Source organism: Podarcis tiliguerta (assembly GCF_965153285.1).
Source record: "Podarcis tiliguerta genome assembly, chromosome: 2".
In the NCBI taxonomy this organism is placed as follows: domain Eukaryota; kingdom Metazoa; phylum Chordata; class Lepidosauria; order Squamata; family Lacertidae; genus Podarcis; species Podarcis tiliguerta.
The window spans coordinates 74,916,476-74,938,028 of NC_139535.1; the positions used below are offsets into that span (position 1 = coordinate 74,916,476).

The 21,553-nt window shown below is 40.2% G+C and overlaps 1 protein-coding gene across 6 annotated transcripts in view; it reads right to left on the minus strand.

Annotated features, from left to right (window-relative positions):
* The window catches only part of DOCK2 (dedicator of cytokinesis 2), a 245,877-nt gene that overhangs the window by 174,433 nt on the left and 49,891 nt on the right, over nt 1-21,553 (minus strand). For all 6 annotated transcript variants that reach the window (XM_083430680.1, XM_083430685.1, XM_083430683.1 and 3 more), the window contains 3 exons: nt 21,101-21,209; nt 15,448-15,518; nt 14,962-15,068 (listed from right to left, as the gene is read on the minus strand). In XM_083430680.1, coding sequence (XP_083286806.1) covers nt 14,962-15,068; nt 15,448-15,518; nt 21,101-21,209 — 287 coding nt within the window. The remainder of the gene's footprint in view (nt 1-14,961; nt 15,069-15,447; nt 15,519-21,100; nt 21,210-21,553) is intronic.

Sequence of the window (21,553 nt, forward strand, 5' to 3'; positions counted from 1 at the left end):
ACTGCTTAATAACATTCCCAAAATTTTTTAGTATTCATGCCTTGCTTCTCACAGTAGCAAATCCCCCAATTAAAAGTGGTTTTATGTTAGAATATTAACTGGCCAATTCTGACACGATCCCTAGTTATACCTGACATAGTATTGTTTAGTACGGTTTGTGCATCTGAATCTAACAAGTCCCAAGGTGGTGAGATGCCTCAGTAGTATTGGGGTTGATTGTCACAGGTGAAAGGGGATCTTTATGAGGCATCACAAGTCAAAGGAAGGACTCCTGAAGCATTGACAATAATGCAGACAAACATTGGCTGAAAGGGGAGAAAATTATTTTACCCACATTTTCCAATCCCAGTGCTTTGGTGAAGGAAGCAGCTTTTCAAGAACAAAACTTATGCCTCTGAGATCAAGGAAGGTGTGAAGTGGAAACATGTCAAGATCTCCACTGCAACTGGCAGATCAAATTTGTATCAGAGGAAATGATTTTTTCTTGGAAAGTGAATCATTTGGTTCTTTCCACCCCAAAGCCAACTTTAAAGGTACCTGGCACAATCGCGCTGAACCTATTTGTTTGTGATTTAACAGGTTTCTTACCCAGTGGCACCTCTTTTATGTTTGCAATTTTCAGAGCAATTGTCCACAAAACACTAAAGGAGATTAAGTGATTCCCACCCAAAACTGCCACAGCTGCTCTCTTATCACAGCAGCTTTGCTTCAGACATTTTGAAGGATTCATAGCCAGGAATAGGGTTGCTTTCCCAGCAATTTCATCAAATTCTGCTTCAAAATAAAAATCGGATTTTCTCGGTTTCTAGCACAAAATCCCCTATACCTGTTTGTTTATAAATTTGGAAACCTTTATCCAGCCTGAGATTATACTCACTTCTGCCAGAAGGAATAAAGTGAGAGTCATTTCTTGAAAATTCTCAATAGGGAAGGAAGAGGAATGGAGCAGATCCTAAAACTAATTGCTGCCTTTGCAGGAAAACCTGCAACTACCCTTATGAAATTTGAGAGAACTTATGCACTCAGAAGGAGTAGCAATGCCTTCACATTAATCAAATTTTGCCCCAGCTAAACAAGACCTTTGTATGGGAGATACCATATTTTAGAGGTATACAGAAGGCTTTACTCATTTTGGAAGGATTGTGGTGCCTGCAAATTTCATCCATTTCTATAAAAAGCAGGGGATTATAGCTGTGTCTACAGTGATTGGGGCAGAAGAATTAGACTGCCTATGTCTGACCAAATCAGGTTGTTATGAAGCACCAAACTGAAGTCCAAAGTGAATCTTGTGGTTGATGCATACCTATTTACACAAAACCATGTTCTTTCCCTGTGAAAATATTTATTTACTCTCTTGCTTACTGTTTGAAATTGCTTTGGCTATACTATTAGCTGTAATAACATCCAGTTTTCCTCAGCACACATTACTGAAGGAGGGAGAAGTCAGACTGAATGTCTGCAATCCCCCCCCCCGCAGCCCCTCAAAATCTGTTTTGGGGGGTTGAGGGGTACTTCCAAAATGGAATATTGGGGCAGCGGCGCATGGAGGTACAACAGAAGGGGATTTGGCAGAATTTGGGAGGGGGAATCTTGCCATTTATTTGGATCAAATGTGGAAGAGCTGATAAAGTTTGGGTAATGGTAATCCCTGGCCCAGATGGAGTGGTGACTGTTTTTAAGCTTCTTAAAAGCAATCCTTTCTATTTGTTGTAAATCCCAGCCACTGTCATTAATAATTGAGGTATACTTAGCTAGCACAATTTAGTACATAACCTGAAGCCTTACTTTTTACGCAAATTTTAATTTTAAATATACTTTAGCTTGACATCCCTAGTGTATAACTTCAGCTTGTTTGGGTGAATTGATATATCTATGGAGTATATATATATATTAAAAAAATACATCTTTTCAGAATTTATTATGAAGTTACACTCTTGTGGCTGCAAAATATATGAAAATAACATTTACAGTGCTTAGTCAGAACATCTCTGGGGAAGAATATATTTATGGCCGGGGTAAGGTGCATTTGTTCTGTGACCCAATAAATAGAAGTTTTTTGGCAGCTGCCCAAGTCCTCAGCTCTTATCTTTTAAAGCTTGTAACTCTTTATTCAAGGGAGGTAAGATAAGATGAATTGGGTGCAATTACACAAACAGGGTATTAAAAGCTTGCATTATTATTGAACTTAAAAAGCTGAGTGAAGGCAAGGACTGAAACAGGGGGTACAAATTAATGCATACAGGGTATTTATAATACCTACACTCCAAGATGATGAGCAACTGCATAGACAATAGAATGAGTCAGGAAGACCTGACAATTAGGTCCTCTTGAGATGTACCCATAGCTGGGGGCTGTTTTTCCATGCATGGATCCCACATTGCTTCATTCACATGGTCTGAATGAGGCAACCACTTAGGCGGAGCATCAGATAGGTCTTTCCCATGGTATATACTGTCCTGAAACCATAAGCGCATTCTTATACTTATACAGTGGTACCTCTGGTTAAGGACTTAACCTGGTCCGTTCTTAACCTGAAACTGTTCTTAACCTGAGGTACCACTTTAGCTAATGGGGCCTCCCACTGCCACCACAGGATTTCTGTTCTCATCCTGAGGCAAAGTTCTTAACCCGAGGTACTACTTCCAGGTTAGTGGAGTCTGTAACCTGAAGCATTTGTAACCTGAAGCGTTTGTACCCCGAGGTACCACTGTATTACATTTGACTCCAATCAATTCTACCAAGACAGCATTTTTTTCCTCACTCTTTCTGAGTGGAAAACAATAGCAGGAACCGTAATAGTTGAACTGCTTGTTTTTTCTCCTAACACATTCTATACACAAATAGTTTCAAGCAGCCATTTCCATACTAGCATTAAAAGTTTCCTTTAACAGTAAAACAATGCAGTACCCACACATATAATAGAAAAAAATAATTTGTACTTGTCACTGTTTTTAATATATAATAACAACTTTGGCTGTTCTGCCTAAGAGAAAATTGGGCTATGTGGTAAATGTCATAAAGTAGGAGAAAATATGCTAACTATGCAAGATGGGTTGCCTGTTATTTATGCAGCACTGTAGACCCAATTAATATACATTTTCCATTAATAATGTTCATGAATTAACTAATAGCCAACTTACCATGTTAATCTTTATTATTAAAATAATGTAATCATGATCGTTCTAGCCTTTAATTTAGCTATGCAGGCATTTTATTAGAGATAATAGAAATTTATATAGCTATTTATATTCATTCCACTTCAGATTTCTTTAACAATAGCAGACATAATTGAATCTTAATTCACTCCCTCCCCTACACACACACACGTGATAACCAGTACTGTTTTCACCTATACTGGTGGTTAACTGTTTTGAATACTGTACATTATTGCTTGCATAATAAGATATGCATAAATTCTCATCTATGCTATATATTGTACAGCCTCAGTATCAGTTATTTAGGTTTTTTCCCCTTTCAGATTTAAGTTAGGAAGCATGCTTCTATGAAGAGCAGTCACAGTACACAAAGGACCTCCCAAAGTAAACCAACCCCGGGTAATTGCTGTGCCCCTGAAACTGCTGGTGGCAAGGATAAAAATAGGTATACAAGGAGAATTCGCTGGATGCCAAGATCCAGGTTTGGGGCAGGTACTTTTTGGTGAGAGAACCCCAGCAGAGATTTAAAATAAGAAAATATGCAGCAAAGTGTAGAAAAATAGACTGCTAGACCTTTAAAATATGCCATTGTGGGTTCCAAAATAGTCCCTTCCTCCCCTAGCATAGAAAAAGGCCACATGTTTAGTAAGTAAAAATGGTTTATTATTTACAAGCTCTCCAAAGGCAGATTCATGTGCTTTTCCATACAGCATTTAGAAAAAGATGCACAGACAGTATAACATGGCTAAGTTACAGTGGTGAAAGTTCCTAAAATTTTGGTATAGGAACTCAAGTGTGGATTGTGACAGCCATGCGGTCTGAGCTTGGAGTAGCCAGCTAAGACCCCTTTGCATGACGAGATTCTCAGGTAGACTGGGCAACAGAGCTGTTGAGGAGGGGGAGGTTTGACAGACCCTCACAAGGTGAGATGAGCCTGGCAAGACAGCTTTATGGTCTTAACCACTTCATGCATTAATTAGAGTTAAGCATGTTGGTCATATGAGGCTGGTTATCTGACAAACTCTTCACCAGTTGAAACAGTAGGGAGCGCATAACATATTTTCCCCAGAATTGAATTGCCAGGGATAGATTGAAAGCAAGCTTTTAAGTTTGCATGAAGCCACTGCCATCCCCATCACTACAGCCACCTGAAGCACTTCGAAATGAAATTTAAAACTTGGAGAGATCAACTCAAAAATCCCCCTCATAGAATCTGTTTTGACCCTAAGAAGCAGCGGCAACTACTACTTAGTTGCATTTTGAGCTGGGAACATTTTTCTAGGCCAAAACAAAATTATGCAGCCCAAGAGGTTTCTCAGTGGAGTAGTTTTGATAAGCAAACAGCATCTAAGGCTATTGCGGTGTATACATCCCCAGTTGCCATGTGCTGCTAATGATGAATTCATTGTGATTTCCTATTTTTAAAAGTATAAATATTTGTACAATTCTGTAAAATTTTAAGATGAAGGAATTTATAGACTTGCCTGTTATAAGGGATACCGTTTTCATTTCACAACAAATCTTTTGTACATTTGTATTCTTGCTGTACCTCGAGTGGCAGATTTTAAAACAGAAAAGCTTCCTCCACAGTACAGAAATGTTTACTGGCAGAGGTTTTGTTAGTTCTTGTAGTTTATGATTGACTTACCGTAATTGTCACATCTGTAAACATTAGTTATGGAAAATACCAATAAGTAACACGTTTTAGCATAATTATTCACTGAGCAATTGAACTCGTTTGAAATTATTATCTTTAAAGACTCCAAAAATACTTGCCCTTAACTGCATATTTTACATTCTGATTTAAAAACTGATGTACTTGGATTAAACACACAGGAGCCCTAGGCTAGATGTTATACAACCAAATGATTCAGCTCTTTGCTTACATCATATTTTCCTATAATACAAAAACTGGAGACCAAACTAATCATGAAGGCAGCAAATGCATGTATTGAAATTGGGCTGCCACCCAATCACTGTAAAGCACTGTAATATAATACAGGGAAGGGGGGGTGGGAAGAGAGGGTTAAATCCTTACCCCTTGCTCATGTTTGCCAATGCCCAATGAAAAGTTCCCTTACTGTTTCTTTCTTGGTGAGTAACCCTCACCTGGATAACAACAGAAGACCTTCCACTGATGATCTTGAACGCTGACCCCAGGCTCCCTTACTTGCTTTGCAGGGAGTTGGATAATTTGAATATCTGAAGCTCTCATTTTCACTTAAATATATTTATATCCAGAACTTTAACCTATAATTGGCTAAGCCAAAGAAGGACTTTGGGTACTGATCTGGTTGACATTCTATTTGAAAGTTGCATATCAGTATCAGTAATGTGATTCCTCTGTTGAGCATTGCTATGCTGCTATTTAGTACAACTCAACATGTTAAGAATATATGTTGAATATATTCAAACCCCACACCTATTTTCAAAGTAGAAGAAATCACAGAAGAATGTTGTTGTTGTTGTTTAGTCGTTCAGTCGTGTCCGACTCTTCGTGACCCCATGGACCAGAGCACGCCAGGCACTCCTGTCTTCCACTGCCACCCGCAGTTTGGTCAGATTCATGTTTGTAGCTTCGAGAACACTGTCTAACCATCTCGTCCTCTGTCGTCCCCTTCTCCTTGTGCCCTCCATCTTTCCCAACATCAGGGTCTTTTCCAGTGAGTCTTCTCTTCTCATGAGGTGGCCAAAGTATTGGAGCCTCAGCTTCACGATCTGTCCTTCCAGTGAGCACTCAGGGCTGATTTCCTTAAGAATGGATAGGTTTGATCTTCTTGCAGTCCATGGGACTCTCAAGAGTTTCCTCCAGCACCATAATTCAAAAGCGTCAATTCTTCGGCGATCAGCCTTCTTTATGGTCCAGCTCTCACTTCCATACATCACTACTGGGAAAACCATAGCTTTTACTATACGGACCTTTGTTGGCAAGGTGATGTCTCTACTTTTTAAGATGCTGTCTAGGTTTGTCATTGCTTTCCTCCCAAGAAGCAGGCGTCTCTTAATTTCGTGGCTGCTGTCACCATCTGCAGTGATCATGGAGCCCAAGAAAGTAAAATCTCTCACTGCCTCCATTTCCTCCCCTTCTATTTGCCAGGAGGTGATGGGACCAGTGGCCATGATCTTCGTTTTTTTGATGTTGAGCTTCAGACCATATTTTGCGCTCTCCTCTTTCACCCTCAATAAAAGGTTTTTTAATTCCTCCTCACTTTCTGCCATCAAGGTTGTGTCATCTGCATATCTGAGGTTGTTGATATTTCTTCCAGCAATCTTAATTCCGGCTAGGGATTCATCCAGCCCAGCCTTTCGCATGATGAATTCTGCATATAAGTTAAATAAGCAGGGAGACAAAATACAGCCTTGTCGTACTCCTTTCCCAATTTTGAACCAATCAGTTGTTCCATATCCAGTTCTAACTGTAGCTTCTTGTCCCACATAGAGATTTCTCAGGAGACAGATGAGGTGATCAGGCACTCCCATCTCTTTAAGAACTTGCCATAGTTTGCTGTGGTTGACACAGTCAAAGGCTTTTGCATAGTCAATGAAGCAGAAGTAGATGTCTTTCTGGAACTCTCTAGCTTTCTCCATAATCCAGCGCATGTTTGCAATTTGGTCTCTGGTTCCTCTGCCTCTTCTAAATCCAGCTTGCACTTCTGGGAGTTCTCAGTCCACATACTGCTTGAGCCTTCCTTGAAGAATTTTAAGCATAACCTTGCTATATGAACAATATGCTGAGATAAAGTGAAATAACTTCCCATGCATGCTGTGAGTTCCTGGAATGAGGGTCAGGATACAAATGTAATAGACAGGCCACAAGGCTAGAAGAAAACGTTCCAACATGGGAATTATTTCATATTAGTCCTTGGGCAGAAAATCCACCCAAGAACGTAAGAATCCTGCTGGACCGAGCAAGTCGCACATCTAGTCCAGCATTCTGTTCTCACAGTGGGAAGCCTGAGTCTGAGTGTGACAGTACATTCCCCACTTGTGATTCCCAGCATTTGATATTCAGTGACACAGTGCCTACAACAGCAGAGGTAGTTTTACAGCAGAGGTCAAGTTGCTAAAATTTATTGTCTCCAGGTGTCCAGTATCAGCTTGCTATCTTCTGCTTCAGCTTTTCTACTTGAAATATTATCATTAAAAAACTCACCTATTTATAAGAAGTTCGGTAAACATTCAAATCGCAAGAATATTTGCCACTTTGATATAAGATTTCCATGCCCCTGCTTAGTACAGCAGATTTCAGCCACAGAAAATGCAATTCCATGACCTTCCCTTTGTAAGTGTGAGTAGCGCTGACTAATAAAACTCTCACAGTTGCATTTGCATAGATTTTTAAATGGAAGCTATGATTTCATGACTCTCATTTTGACAATATATGTGACATCATACGTGCATTTTTAAAAATGTTATCTTTAATCACTGGTATATGAGGTAAATTTTTGTTCCAAGTATTTTATTGTTTTTAAAAGGAAGTGTTTTAAAGGTATTAAAAGGAAAATGGAGGGGCTTATCAAAGAAAAAGACTGTTTCTATAAGAGTTAAACTACACTGTGATGTTAAAGGCAACTTTGAATTTAATTCACAGGTTTTAAAAAACTGAGGTGGCATCATTGGAGGAGGTGATAATGATCAGGATTGTTGTAAAGCAGAGAAAGTGAAGCTGACTCTTTCATTTGCAGATGTAGTCCTGAGGAAAATCCCCTTTCTGCAACCAGAATTTGCATTGATAGGAAATTCCCCATTTGTGCCAATGGGGCACATTCTCCCAATGTGATTACCAGTTTCAGAGGAGAGATTTACCTCACCTACTCTCAGCACCTAGCAGCATCATAACTAGATCCTAGAGGGACCTGTCAGGAGTGAACATGGACCTCTGGTACCAAACTGTATGGGAAACAGCCATATTAGAAAAGCTAACCAACAAACTGAAAGTAGAATGGGGACAAAGAAAAGAGGATGCCTTCCCTCTGGTGTAAAAAGGTAAAGGGACCCCTGACCATTAGGTCCAATCGTGACCGACTCTGGGGTTGCGGCGCTCATCTGGCTTTATTGGCTGAGGGAGCCAGCGTACAACTTCCGGGTCATGTGGCTAGCATGACTGGCGAACCAGAGCTGCGCACGGAAATGCCGTTTACCTTCCCACCAGAGCGGCACCTATTTATCTACTTGCACTTTGACGTGCTTTCGAACTGCTAGGTTGGCAGGAGCAGGGACCGAGCAACGGGAGCTCACCCCGTCACGGGTATTCAAACCCTCTTGTGTAGCTTCCCTTTATTACATATACAGCCCAACAAGACAAAAACATAATCCCTCCCACACCAACAAAAACAAATGAATAAATAAAGAACCTATCCACATGATACTAGTACAAAACGCCACACATACACTATGCAAAAGGAGGAAAGAACACCATCCCCTTCTCTCCCCCACCCCCCAAACTCACAACGCCTATGATAGTAGTATCTCAGGCCAAACGTAAATGATCTGTAGAAAAGATGATGGAAGGAATTTATTTGGTTCCAGGGATTAAGATAAGGAATATGAAACATTAGGACATAAGGGTATATAAGTACAGGGTTTAAGACTAGAAGATTTAAGGTTAATTTTCTTTTTCTTTTAGTATCTTTCTTTTTTTAAAAAAGGGGGTAAAAGCAAATACAGTGGTGCCCCGCAAGACGAATGCCTCGCAAGACGGAAAACCCGCAAGACGAAAGGGTTTTCCGTTTGCAGAGGCGCTTCGCAGGACGAATTTCCCTATGGGCTTGCTTCGCAAGACGAAAAATGACGAAAAAAATTGAATATTCTTTTTGCTCCAAAACCCCTTATTTTGAATCGCTAAGCTGCTAAAAGCATTTTAGCAGCAAAACCGCTAATCCCCCACCCCTTAAAAAGCCGTTTTTAGCCCTTAAATCGCCAATAGCGCTAATAGCGCTACTCCGTCAATGGGCTTGCTTCGCAAGACGAAAAAAACGCAAGACGAAAAGACCTGCGGAACAGATTCTTTTCGTCTTGCGAGGCACCACTGTAAGTGGAAAAGCAGCAAAAGCTGTATGGAATTTGCCGATTAGATTAAAAACTGGAATACAGAGAGGGAGGTGGGTGGAAGCTGAGGAAATAAGTCAAAAAAGAAGAATTTGAAACTTTGTGTTGTTTGGGTGTTTTTGTGTTTGCTTTTTGGGATTTTTGTGTTGGGGGTTGGGGGTTTCTTTCTTTTTGGGTTTTTCTATTTTTTTCTTTTTTACTATGTTATATTCTCCTTTTTTTTCTGTGGATATGCTTTTTTTGTGTTGATGTTATGTTATTGGAAAAATCAATAAATATTATTTTTTTAAAAAAGAAAAGACTCTATGAACTGAAAACAGAGACACTATATGTACCTTGGTTATCCATGAAAATCTTTCAATAAAAAACATTTTTTAAAAAAATGCAGAGGTAGAAGGGGTTAATTTCTACCTTCCTGCTTGCTGTGATCCGGATAATTATTAACCCTCACCCTCAGTCAATGCTATTTATATTTTAAATGCCAAGACAGCAAATCTAGTGTGGCCCTAAGTGAAAGTAGTACAGTAGGCAATCTATATAGTTTTATCAATGGAAGTGATGCTTCGCCTTACCGAAGCTTTAAAATGCGGTGAGATTTAAATGAAGAAAGCAGAATGGAAGGAAAAGGCGAAATGTGAGGAAAAGGCTACACATCCTTCACCCTAAGCTTTTGCTCTTATCAAAACTCACATTTATCCAGACCTGTGTTAGATGCAGGCTGGTTATTCTACAACACATCAGTGAAGGCCTAGCATTTTATAGAAAGAAAACGTAATTGCTGAATGCTGTTGGAATCTTTGGTGTCTGCTTTTTTTACACCTACCAGGTCACCTTCCTTTTGAGCCATTTTTGAGGCAATGTGTGCTGGTTCTGGTATTGCTTGGTCTCATGACTTGAATTATAAATGTTAAAATTAACAACACTTGCTTATTTTTTAATAGTTCCCCAACTACAATTTTAAGATGCGGAAATGATGAGCTTCATAAAATATTTGGCATATGGGAAAGCCCTGTGGTCTTCTAAAACGAGGTTCACTTGGCAAATCTCTCAAAGAGTTGCACAGTCATTTGGAACAAACTTCCATTAAGATAAAGAAGGCTATCCTGCAGAATTTGGGATCTGACTTCCAAAAGATCAAAATACATTAATTTTAGTTATTTTATTCAGCAGTTCTTAAGTGTAAAGCATTATTATCCGAATGAAAAAACTCCCAATGCCAGTGTGGTGTAGTGGTTGAGAGTGGTAGTCTTGTAATCTGGGGAATCGGGTTCAAGTCGCCGCTCCTCCGCATGCAGCAGCTGGGTGACCTTGGGCCAGTCACATTTCCTTGAAGTCTCTCAGCCCCACTCACCTCACAGAGTGTTTGTTGTGGGGGAGGAAGGGAAAGGAGAATGTTAGCCGCTTTGAGACTCCTTAAAGGGAGTGAAAGGCGGGATATCAAATCCAAACTCTTCTTCTTCTTCTTAGTGACTGAAATTCCTAAAAGACTTCACTGTGGGCACCTGTGCATTGCAATTGTGCTGCTTTTTATCTATGAAGACCAAATACAGGGGAGAGAAAAAGGCACCTGTCCTCATCTTAATCATAGTTAGACAAAATCAAAATTAATCTCAAACTGCAATGTTATTCTCACCTAACATTTCTGTGAAGTAATTAGCTTTCTCTTACGTACAAAGGCAGCAAAATATTGTTTTAACCTATTTATTTTGACTTCTGTGGATGTGTTGTTTGAAGTGGGAAACAGAGCCTGACAATCTGAAAGGAGTTTGTTCATTTATTTACTCTCATTAAATTTTGTAAGAGCTCTTGAGCCCATTGTGAAAGCCTCTAGGCACAATTAAAAATGGATTGCCTTTCTTACCAACAATGAAGAAAGGGACCTGACAGTTTTGCAAATAACTTCTCAACCGGAGTTAGAAACACTCTGAATAACACTTCTCTATTGCTACTAGACAAGGGATTTCCTTTTGGCAAGGACTTCTGCCTTCTAGATATCGAAGATTCAGGGGGAAAGCTACCAAGATTTTCTTCCTCTAAAAGGGAGAGCTAAAAAATTGCAGGTCACGGTTTGACTACTGTCCTGTGTTATTTCAAAGAATCATTTAATTGTTGGAAGGGACAATGAGGGTCATCTAGTCCAGCCCGCAGCAAAAAAAAGAAATCTTTTGCCCAGCGCGGGACTTAGACCCACAACCCTGCTGACTGAGCTATTCCAGCAGGATATGGAAAACACAATTAAAGCTAGATTTGTTATGCATGTAGAAGAATAAGCCTTTGTGAGAAAGCATAAACATAGCTTCTGCAAAGGGAATTCTGCCTCACCCTGATGAAAAATTACCTTATGTGGATTGGGGTTAGTTTGGTTAACATACTTGGAGCTCCAAAAAGCTTTTGCCAAAGTTTCTCACCAACAGTTCCCAAATAAATTTGGGATAATAGAATGGATCCATATGGATGAGTACTGACCAACTGGCAACCTCATATTAAGCTATTAGAGAAGTTAAGTCTCCAAGGAAAGTGAAAAGAGTTTTCACAGTGTCCATTTGTGAAGAGCTGAAGGTCTGCGGAATGTTTAGAGAGACTTCTAGGCACTCTGCACATCATGGCTGCTGCCAGCCTGAGCCAGGAAAAGAGGTGCAGAGGCACAGCGGCCCCACGCACCAGCACGTCTCTTTCCCCAGCTCAGGCTAGCAGTGGCTCAGGCTGTCCTCTTTATCGCTCTTCAAGATAGGGCAATCCTAATTACAATGCGAACAAAAATCTCACGAAAGGAAAAGCTAGTAAGTTGGTTTCTTTGCTTTTCCAGAAAACAAATAACTTGCACATTTTCAAGGTGTGCTGCTTTTACCACTAGCATGCTGTGTTTATTGAATGGTCTGCTTCATAGTAAAGAGTTCCCTAGTTAGAGGAGGCATGTAACCATACTATTTTATACTCCCTTTTGAAGTAACATTTATTGAGTCCAGCGAATGTAAAGTCTCTTGCAGCATTAGAACAAACAGTCTTGTGGTACCTTAAAGACCCACAAACTGATTGTGGCATAAGCTTTCGCGGAATGGCACACTGGGCTTTGGTGCATGAAAGCTTAAGTCACAAAAACTTGAAGATGCCATAAGGCACTTGAAACTCATTTAAGCAGATGCACCTTGTATTATCTTTTACTCTGATACAAAGTGTTTCAGAACATAATATCATATTAGAAAATAAGGAAGGTTTCACACAGATTCCCGAAGAGTCACAGCTCCTGGGGGAAAATACCAAGGATGATTTGCCAGCCCTAAAGGATAGTTTAGTGTTGATGCTGGAAGGACAATCTGAAATGATCCGAGAAGAAAAAGTGACTAAGCCTCCTGCAGTAGTCTCAGTGCTGGAAGCAGCGGAACAAAGTTGTGCTGGAGCTATGACGTTGGAGGAGGAGATGGAATTCATGGAAAGAGGACTCTGTGTACAACTTGGAATCATCTCAGAAGAAAAAGTGGTCGTGCCTCCTGCAATACTATTGTTTGGGCTGTGAATTAATGTCTACATAATTTGTAATTAATTATGGATATTGTCTTATTATATAAACACAGCGAAGAAACTCGTGAGGAATAAAGAATAAGGACGAAATGTCTTTTTAAATCAGGAAGTAAAGTTGTGGTGTTCGACTAGAGGAAGATTAAGGTTGATTCTTACTTATGAACTTCATGGATGGGAAGGAAAAGGAATGAAACTGAGATGACTGGATTTAACATCAGCTAGCAGTTGTTGTTGTTGTTTAGTCGTTCAGTCGTGTCCGACTCTTCGTGACCCCATGGACCAGAGCACGCCAGGCACTTCTGTCTTCCACTGCCACCCGCAGTTTGGTCAGATTCATGTTTGTAGCTTCGAGAACACTGTCTAACCATCTCGTCCTCTGTCGTCCCCTTCTCCTTGTGCCCTCCATCTTTCCCAACATCAGGGTCTTTTCCAGTGAGTCTTCTCTTCTCATGAGGTGGCCAAAGTATTGGAGCCTCAGCTTCACGATCTGTCCTTCCAGTGAGCACTCAGGGCTGATTTCCTTAAGAATGGATGCGTTTGACCTTCTTGCAGTCCATGGGACTCTCAAGAGTCTCCTCCAGCACCATAATTCAAAAGCGTCAATTCTTCGGCGATCAGCCTTCTTTATGGTCCAGCTCTCACTTCCATACATCACTACTGGGAAAACCATAGCTTTTACTATATGGACCTTTGTTGGCAAGGTGATGTCTCTACTTTTTAGAATGCTATCTAGGTTTGCCATTGCTTTCCTCCCTAGAAGCAGGCGTCTCTTAATTTCGTGGCTGCTGTCACCATCTGCAGTGATCATGGAACCCAAGAAAGTAAAATCTCTCACTGCTTCCATTTCCTCCCCTTCTATTTGCCAGGAGGTGATGGGACCAGTGGCCATGATCTTCGTTTTTTTGATGTTGAGCTTCAGACCATATTTGAGGGAGGAATAACTGGACATTACTCACAGATAGTTGGAAGTCACTTTTACTTATCTCGTTCTCTTTTCTGTTATTATCTCTCTGGGTCTGCTTGCTTTCCTCTTTGTTCTCTTTCTTATTTCTTGTTTCGTTTCTGTTTTTTTATTGTATGTTGAAAAGTTTTATTAAAACTTTATTATAAAAAAATAAAGAAAGGCAGTTTAATTTGTAAGTGAGGTGGTGAAAATGAATGGACAACAGCTGAATTATACTGGTGGTGGGTACATTTTGCTGAGGTGTGTTTTGCACCAGCACAAATTATTAGGCATTGTTGCGCCTATATCTTGTAATGCATGCTTTATCCTGCAAATGGGTGCTTAAGACACTGTTACGATAATTAACTTATAAGCATCAGGAGAACAGAGGAAGCAGGAGATGATAAAGTGCTTTTGAGGCATACTCTGCAGCATTTTTTGCAAACACCCAAGAGGCACAGAAACATCTGGAATTCAAAAAATCTCTCAAACACCTAACGCAAACTGTTAGCCACCAAATAATTGATGTGTGCCATAGCATATCACTAGCATTTCTCAAATGCTTTCAAGGATACAACAATTAAAGAATCAGTAAGCCCTTTGTTTTTAAATAGCAGAGCATATTGAAATGGCTCAGTGAACAATTCAATCATTAAGTTTGTGATGGATATGCAGCCTGTCTGCAGATGTCATGCAACGTCTGGATATCCCCTAGTGGAAGGGAAGAAATCAGTGGTCTTGTTACATCTTGTTACATGTGGTACCACTGATGTGGTGGAATGCAGTCATGCAGTCCTGGAAGCAAAATTAAGGTTGCTAGGTAGGAGGTTGAAAACCAAGACCTTCAATGTAGCTTTCTCTGAAATACTACCTGATGAAAAGGCAGCTAGACAAGCACAGCTGGGCAGTCTTAATGGGCAGATGAGACAGTTATGTCAGAAGGAAAAGTTTGAATATGTTAGGGCAACATTATGGAACAAGCCAGGCGTGTACGAAAGGGATGGGCTCCACTTGAACCAGAATGGAACCAGATTGTTGGTGCTTAAACTCAAAATGGCAGAGCAGCTTTTAACCTGACCTTGAGGTAGAGTCTACAGGAGCTCAGAAGCATCTCAGTTCATGGTAAATCATACGTAAGGGATGAGGGTGAAAATGTCCAAACGAAAGTGCAGAGGGGCCAAAGCAGTGCAGGAGAAAGAGCATGTGCCTAAGATATCTGGAGAGAGACCTAAACCAACATGGGATAGCAGGGCTGTTGTTTTTTTAATCATTATTCCCAAGTCATTCTGAATTTACCTTGTTTTTTGAAGAGATTGCTGCATACTATATTCTTCATGGAGCGCACTTTATGATTCTGTAGAGATTTTGGTGGAATGCAAGTATAAAATTCATATAAGAGCTGGCTGCAAAAGATAGAAAAATGAAATGATTAGATTAGATTAATATGGTATATTTTAAAAAAAGAATCTGATGAAACATATGGAGGTCTTCCAAACAGTTAAACTCGCTAGTGTTTGCCATAGATCTTTCAACTGTCACAACAGAGCAACTGTTATTTTCCTGTTTATTCTATATCTGGTAATGAGAAACCTATGTTTTTTAGACACATTGCTTATGTCAACCTAGGCTGTTTCTGAAATCAGATATGACTTCAGTTCCAGAATAAGAGTTTGCAGCAGCAATGCATCAAGTGTGAATTTACTTAATTAACCCAATACTAGCAGAGTCCTGCCAAAGGTATAGTGTCACCTAGATGACACTGAATTCTGAATGTTAGCTCACCTAAGTAACCTGACATCAAACACTGTTTCCACATCTTGGAGAACAGAAGGAATATACTTCAAGGCAGCCACCTGAAAGAAAGAAATATAAAATACTTGATCATTTTGTTGCATGTTTCATAAACACCTGTAAACTAAAGGCCATCATACCCAGGAAAACCCACGTTTTACCGCTAAATGAGAACAAATGGCAATCCTTGGAAAACCTAATTGCTGCTTGCTCTGATTCAGCTGTAAAACACTGGTATTCCCGAGAAGAGTGCCAGGACCACACGCCCCCACCCAAAAAACACTGCTCAAACATGCAGTTTTAAAGCATGAACCTATGTTTGTGCCTAGAAATGCAACACAAAGGGATGAGCCATAAGTATCATCACAACTTAAGGATACATGGGGGTAGCTTAATAAATGGGACCCTGAGCTCCTGGTAAGAAGCGTTTAGATCGATGAAGAAAAACAAATGGAAATAAAATAATAAACTTGCTTCCTGCTGACTCTCCACTATGAAAGAATTACATACATTACACAACCATACACTCCTGAGAACCAACCTGAAGTAAACCAACTGCATTTGCTTTCACTCAGTAATACCTAGGCTTATATTTTAGCCTGGAAAAGGCATTATGGTAAGTTAGGTTTCTGGACACATTACCCATGCACATGGATGCTGCATATTTATGAGATGAGATACACACACACTATTCCCACCACAGTATTAATATTTTAGCTGATTCCATCACAACAAATTTGTGAATGTGAAAGATACATGATGATAATTATGGCAGATACATTCCGGTTTGTTAATAAGAAAGCAAGTCCCTGCGCTATCCTTACTCTCAGGGGAGCAGTAGACACATCGAGGCTCAAAAAGATGGCCCCAAAGAAATGGCAATAAAAGCTCAGTTCAATTTTTATTCAAGTCTTTATTAAATAAAACTTCAAACAGAGAGGCATGTGCAAAGTGCTGCTTGTTGTTTCCACATGCTACCACACACAAACACACACAAATGGTACGTCACATGTCCTAAAGAACACACTTCTATGTTTTCCTAGGGCAAACCCCTTAAGTATGGCACACTCTGGCAAAGACAATGTTGCTGTTTACAATGTCTTGTACAAAGCTTGCCATTCAGGTTCACCATACTCCAACAAACAGAGATAGCAAAAGTGTCACTTCTAATTTATTTCACAGTTATTTCAACTGTCTTTTAAAAGCAACGTGCCAACCTATTCCATGCCTTTTGGGTAACAGTCACCACAAAATGCTACTTGCAACATAAAGTTTTGCATGTACTGTACTATTGTGTACCATTTTTGAGGGGGGAGGGTAAAAGGGAACAGAATTATTCATTTTATTACATTTTTATCTCATCCTTCTTTCAAGTAACTTACGGCTGTTTGCGTGGTGTATCCCTTTTTTTTAATTAATATTTATTAGATATTTTATAGTTACAAAAAGAAAAAAGGTAAAAAAGAAAAAAAAATACAAAAATTCGGCAAACAATACATCAAAGATAAAAAAAGAAACAATACAACAAAACAACAAGAAAAAAACAAAAACATTTAAAAACACATCCAAATTTCATATCTTTATCTTTCATTTGCTTGTTTCCTCAACTTCCTCGCACCTCCCTTTTTTGTATTCTAATTCAAATTAACTGGTTCAGCAAATCCTTTCCCTCTTGTGTGTGGTGTATCCCAACCACCACTTTGTCTTTGTGACAATTCTAGGTCTGTACAAGCAATAATTCTGGGGGCAGACTGGAGCGAAACCTGCTCCTCTCTTCTCCGCTCCCTAGTCCCACCCCCATGGACTGGCCTGATTGGCCAGAACTCAAAACTGAGACTGGTGGGAAACCCTACCCTCTTCCATGGCCAGCATAGGGATTTTCCAACTTCCGGCCACCCTGTGCAGCATTGTTTACAGGGGATCAGGAACAGTCGCAACAGGCTGCAACTGCCGCCCACCACAGGACTGGGTAAGCAGCCATTCTGGGAATAATCAAAGCACACTGGCAGTGGATAGCACTGTGCCTGCTAACCCCACCAACAATCGCAATACATGGATTGACTCTTCTGCACGTAGGCTGTTTATGTACAACTTGCACAAACATAAGCTCTGTCCACAGATTCTGTACTGTAAAAAAAATACCGAATGAAGTTCACACAGATTAGACACATTCCCAGGGCTGGATTAACCATGAAGCAAAATAAGCAAGTGCTTAGGGCATCAAGGGAACAGGAGCACCACAGAAACTTCCCATTGCCAGATTTTTAACATTAATGGTCACAAATTGCTCCACTGTGTGTTCATTTTCTCACTTGAAGTCTGTTAAAAATCCCAACAGAACAATTATGCAACAAGGCAGGCTGGCTACCTTATCTCTACTAAGTATAGAAGTAGATGTGTTACGTAAGATTAGTTTTGAGCATGTGATCAAAGACTTTGCAATTAGAAAAAGTAGGAGAATTTTTTAAAAAGTATAAATAAAGTGGAAGGATACAAAAATAAACATTATTTTCCATCTTACTATAGGTTTTGCAAAATAAAAAATATATTTTATGGTTTATTATTGTAAATCTAAACAGCCAGAAAATGCCCACAAAAAAGTGACATATCTGAAGTTAACAGACATGTACATGGACATTGTCATCATGTGGTCCTAAGCATTAGCTTGCTTAAAAGGAACAAAATGTTCACAGGAATTAACTGGGGTTATTTAAACAAAAACATTTTTTTATAATTTGTCTCTAGAAGTGAATAGCCCCTTAAATTGCAAGCAGGGAGGCTTAAGAAACTTAAAAAGCAGGCCACCTAAATATGACTGTTCCTTCAGTAAAATCCCTTCCCACTCTCCTCAAACAAAAATTAATTTGAAAGGCATTTCTTGTAGCCTTACTTGATTCTCCAAGATTGATTGTTTTTAAAGTGCCTATTTGTAAGGCAGTTTCTTCAGAGCAAGATAATACAGAGATTTGGAGGTGGGGAAGAATAGTAAGAGAGGGTTATTTTTTAAGAAATCATTACATTGTCTGGTTTCTATAAGAAAAGTATTCCAAGCAAAGGTGGGGGGGGGGATACTTAGGAAGTTTGAGGGGGAGACTTCTCCACCCAAATTCAAGTGATGCAACTAAAAATATTCCTGCAGTTTCGCTCAGGATCGTAAGCTTAGTTTTATGATCAAAGTGCTCAGCTGCTCTCATTTATACTCAGTCCATGTACACACTGCTGTGGCATTTCCATTTTAGTGCCTATCTTTTCCAACATACTTGGCACCTTATCTTTCCCTGCTGCTGAATTCTGACTTAAAACATGGCATTTCCTTTCCTTGTGGTTTCCACTTCTCCCATGTTGTTACTGAAATATTCATTTGCTGACCATAATTTATGATATTTGGATATGTTTAGGGCGTTTCTGCCTCCTGGACAGCTTCGTGTTTAAAATCATCTCTGTGTGAGCAATCAGTTATTTCCCTAGACTACAAAGCCCAAATGAAATCAGGTGCTTGAGGAAAACGTATTTGCTTTGCTTAACAATCACACCACAAAGCAAAACCAAACAAACAAACAAAACCCAACTTTTATTCTTCTGAGCAGAGGATTAAGAGGATAATTATCTCTCTCTCTCTCTATATATATATGTATGACACATTTTCATATGCTGGCCTTCAACTATCAACAACAATAGTCCTTAGTTTCCTGGCTCATATTTTTTAAAAAACAACAACAACAACAACAACAACAACAAAATGCCATGCTTAAATTACTTTTAGCAGCCTCAAGTCCACAGAATGTAAGCCTCTTCATCCATATTTGGTCTCACTTTCCCAGTTTATCACTACCTATTCCAACCTGCAGATCTTTAGCATTGAAACTAAATAGAGGGATTCAAAGTGCAATTGATTATTTTTTGCTCTAATACTCAGCTGTGTTACTTCGCAGGAAGATTGCTCGTCCAGCCCTTAGTAGTGGGATTACATTAGCTATAAGATTTCACAGTGCTATCACAAATCTAAATAATAACCCAGCCTCAAAATAATAAATAAATTTGAATATATCTCCAAGAAAGGCTTCTGCAAACACCCAAATGGAATTTAGATCTTGTGCTAGCCTACTTGGCACCTCGGTATTTATTAGTGCTATGCCCCAATGCACAGGATTCAGATCAGCTGGGACACAAGATGCTTAATCTCAGGGTTATGGGTTCCAGCCCCCCCTTTGGGCAAAAGATTCCTGCATTGCAGGGGGTTGAACTAGATGACCTTTGTGGTTTCTTCCAACTCTACGATTCCTTTACGGTGCCTCAGAAAACAACCTACCTAAGTCTAAGGCATATCATACGCTGCCTGATTAAGCTCAGGTTTCCTCTGAGTCTTCTTTATCCCTCCCCACCCCATTCGCTACAACACCAAGTTGTCAAAGGAAGCAGTGGCGTAGCGTGGGTTGTCAGCACCCGGGGCAAGGCAAGTAATTTGCGCCCCCTAACCCGTGGATTTGCGCCCCCTAACCCGTGGATTTGCGCCCCCTAAACCGTGGATTTGTGCCCCCTAACCCTATCCCCCAGATGTTGCGCCCGGTGCGGCCGGCCCCCCCTGCACCCCCCACGCTACGCCACTGAAAGGAAGCTATACAGCTACATTCACTTTCTAAAAGAATGAGGGGGGGCAGAGGTAGTCATGCTGTTGGCAGGGAGGAATAATAAAGAACTTTCTGACAGTAAGAGCTGTTTGACAGTGGAACAGACCCCCATGAGAGGTGACTGACTCTCCTTGGATAGTTGAGATTCCTGCATTGGAGGGGGTTGGACTAGATGACCCTCAGGATTTCACCCAACTCTACAATTCTATTATTCAAATATTGACTCAATATTCAATATTTCAGTATTTATTTATTTTTTAAAAAAATCTATTTCTCAGCATTTTTCATGTGGGCAAAGCTAGTCACATAGGCACAAATTCTGTCAGAAAGCCCTAAACATTTGGAATGATTTCATATGATTGCAGGAGTCCCACAGAGTGCTACCCACATGGTTACTGTAACAGTGAAAGGGCACTCTGGGCACACCCATAACAATGTATTCTACTTCTAAGCACCTGCTTAAGGTAAAGGTACCCCTGCCCGTACGGGCCAGTCTTGACAGACTCTAGGGTTGTGCGCTCATTTCACTCTAGAGGCCGGGAGCCAGCGCTGTCCACAGACATTTCCGGGTCACGTAGCCAGCATGACAAGCTGCATCTGGCGAGCCGTTTACCCTCCCGCTAGTAAGCAGTCCCTATTTATCTACTTGCACCAGGAGGTGCTTTCGAACTGCTAGGTTGGCAGGCGCTGGGGCCGAGCGATGGGAGCGCACCCCGCCGCGGGGATTCGAACCGCCGACCTTTCGATCGGCAAGTCCTAGGCGCTGAGGCTTTTACCCACAGCGCCACCCGCGTCAAGCACCTGCTTAGAGTAGATTATTTGGTCCTAAAGAACTTTCAGTGTTAAAATAAGCATACAAACAACACACACACACAAGTTTCTGAGAGCTCTTGAGAAATTCTATACTTCCATTAAAGGGAGGGAGGGAAAGAGAGATTGAGCTCCCCAAAGCTGCCTATCTACATATGTACTTCCACATGCTCTAATCCAGGGCAAGACAGGTAAAGTAGGCAAACCTGTGGTATAAGGGCTGTTTTTTCTTGACTTCTCATCAGGTTGTTGATTGATTCAAAAAGCCTCCTCATTGCTTCTTCAAATTCTGTCACTTCTTTGCCTTCATACAGCCTGAGAGAAAACATATTCTCATTAAGAAATGTAACTCCCTAACAAATAAAAAAATGAAATCACTGGACTGTTATTATCAGACAGATACATCGGTATGTACCTAAAATGACTAACCTAATGTTATTGTTCTAATTCATGGACACAGAACATAAAAACATACTTATTTATTTCCCTACTCCCACCCCAAGTTAATAGCCTTTACAGAAAAAATACTTGAGGCTGTCTTTGAAAGACAACTTGGACATTTAATGTAGTATGCATTGCAGTAATCCAGTCTGGAAATTGCTAGAGCATGGAGTAACATGGTTGAGTCATCTCCATCCAAAATGGCCTGTAGCTAGTGA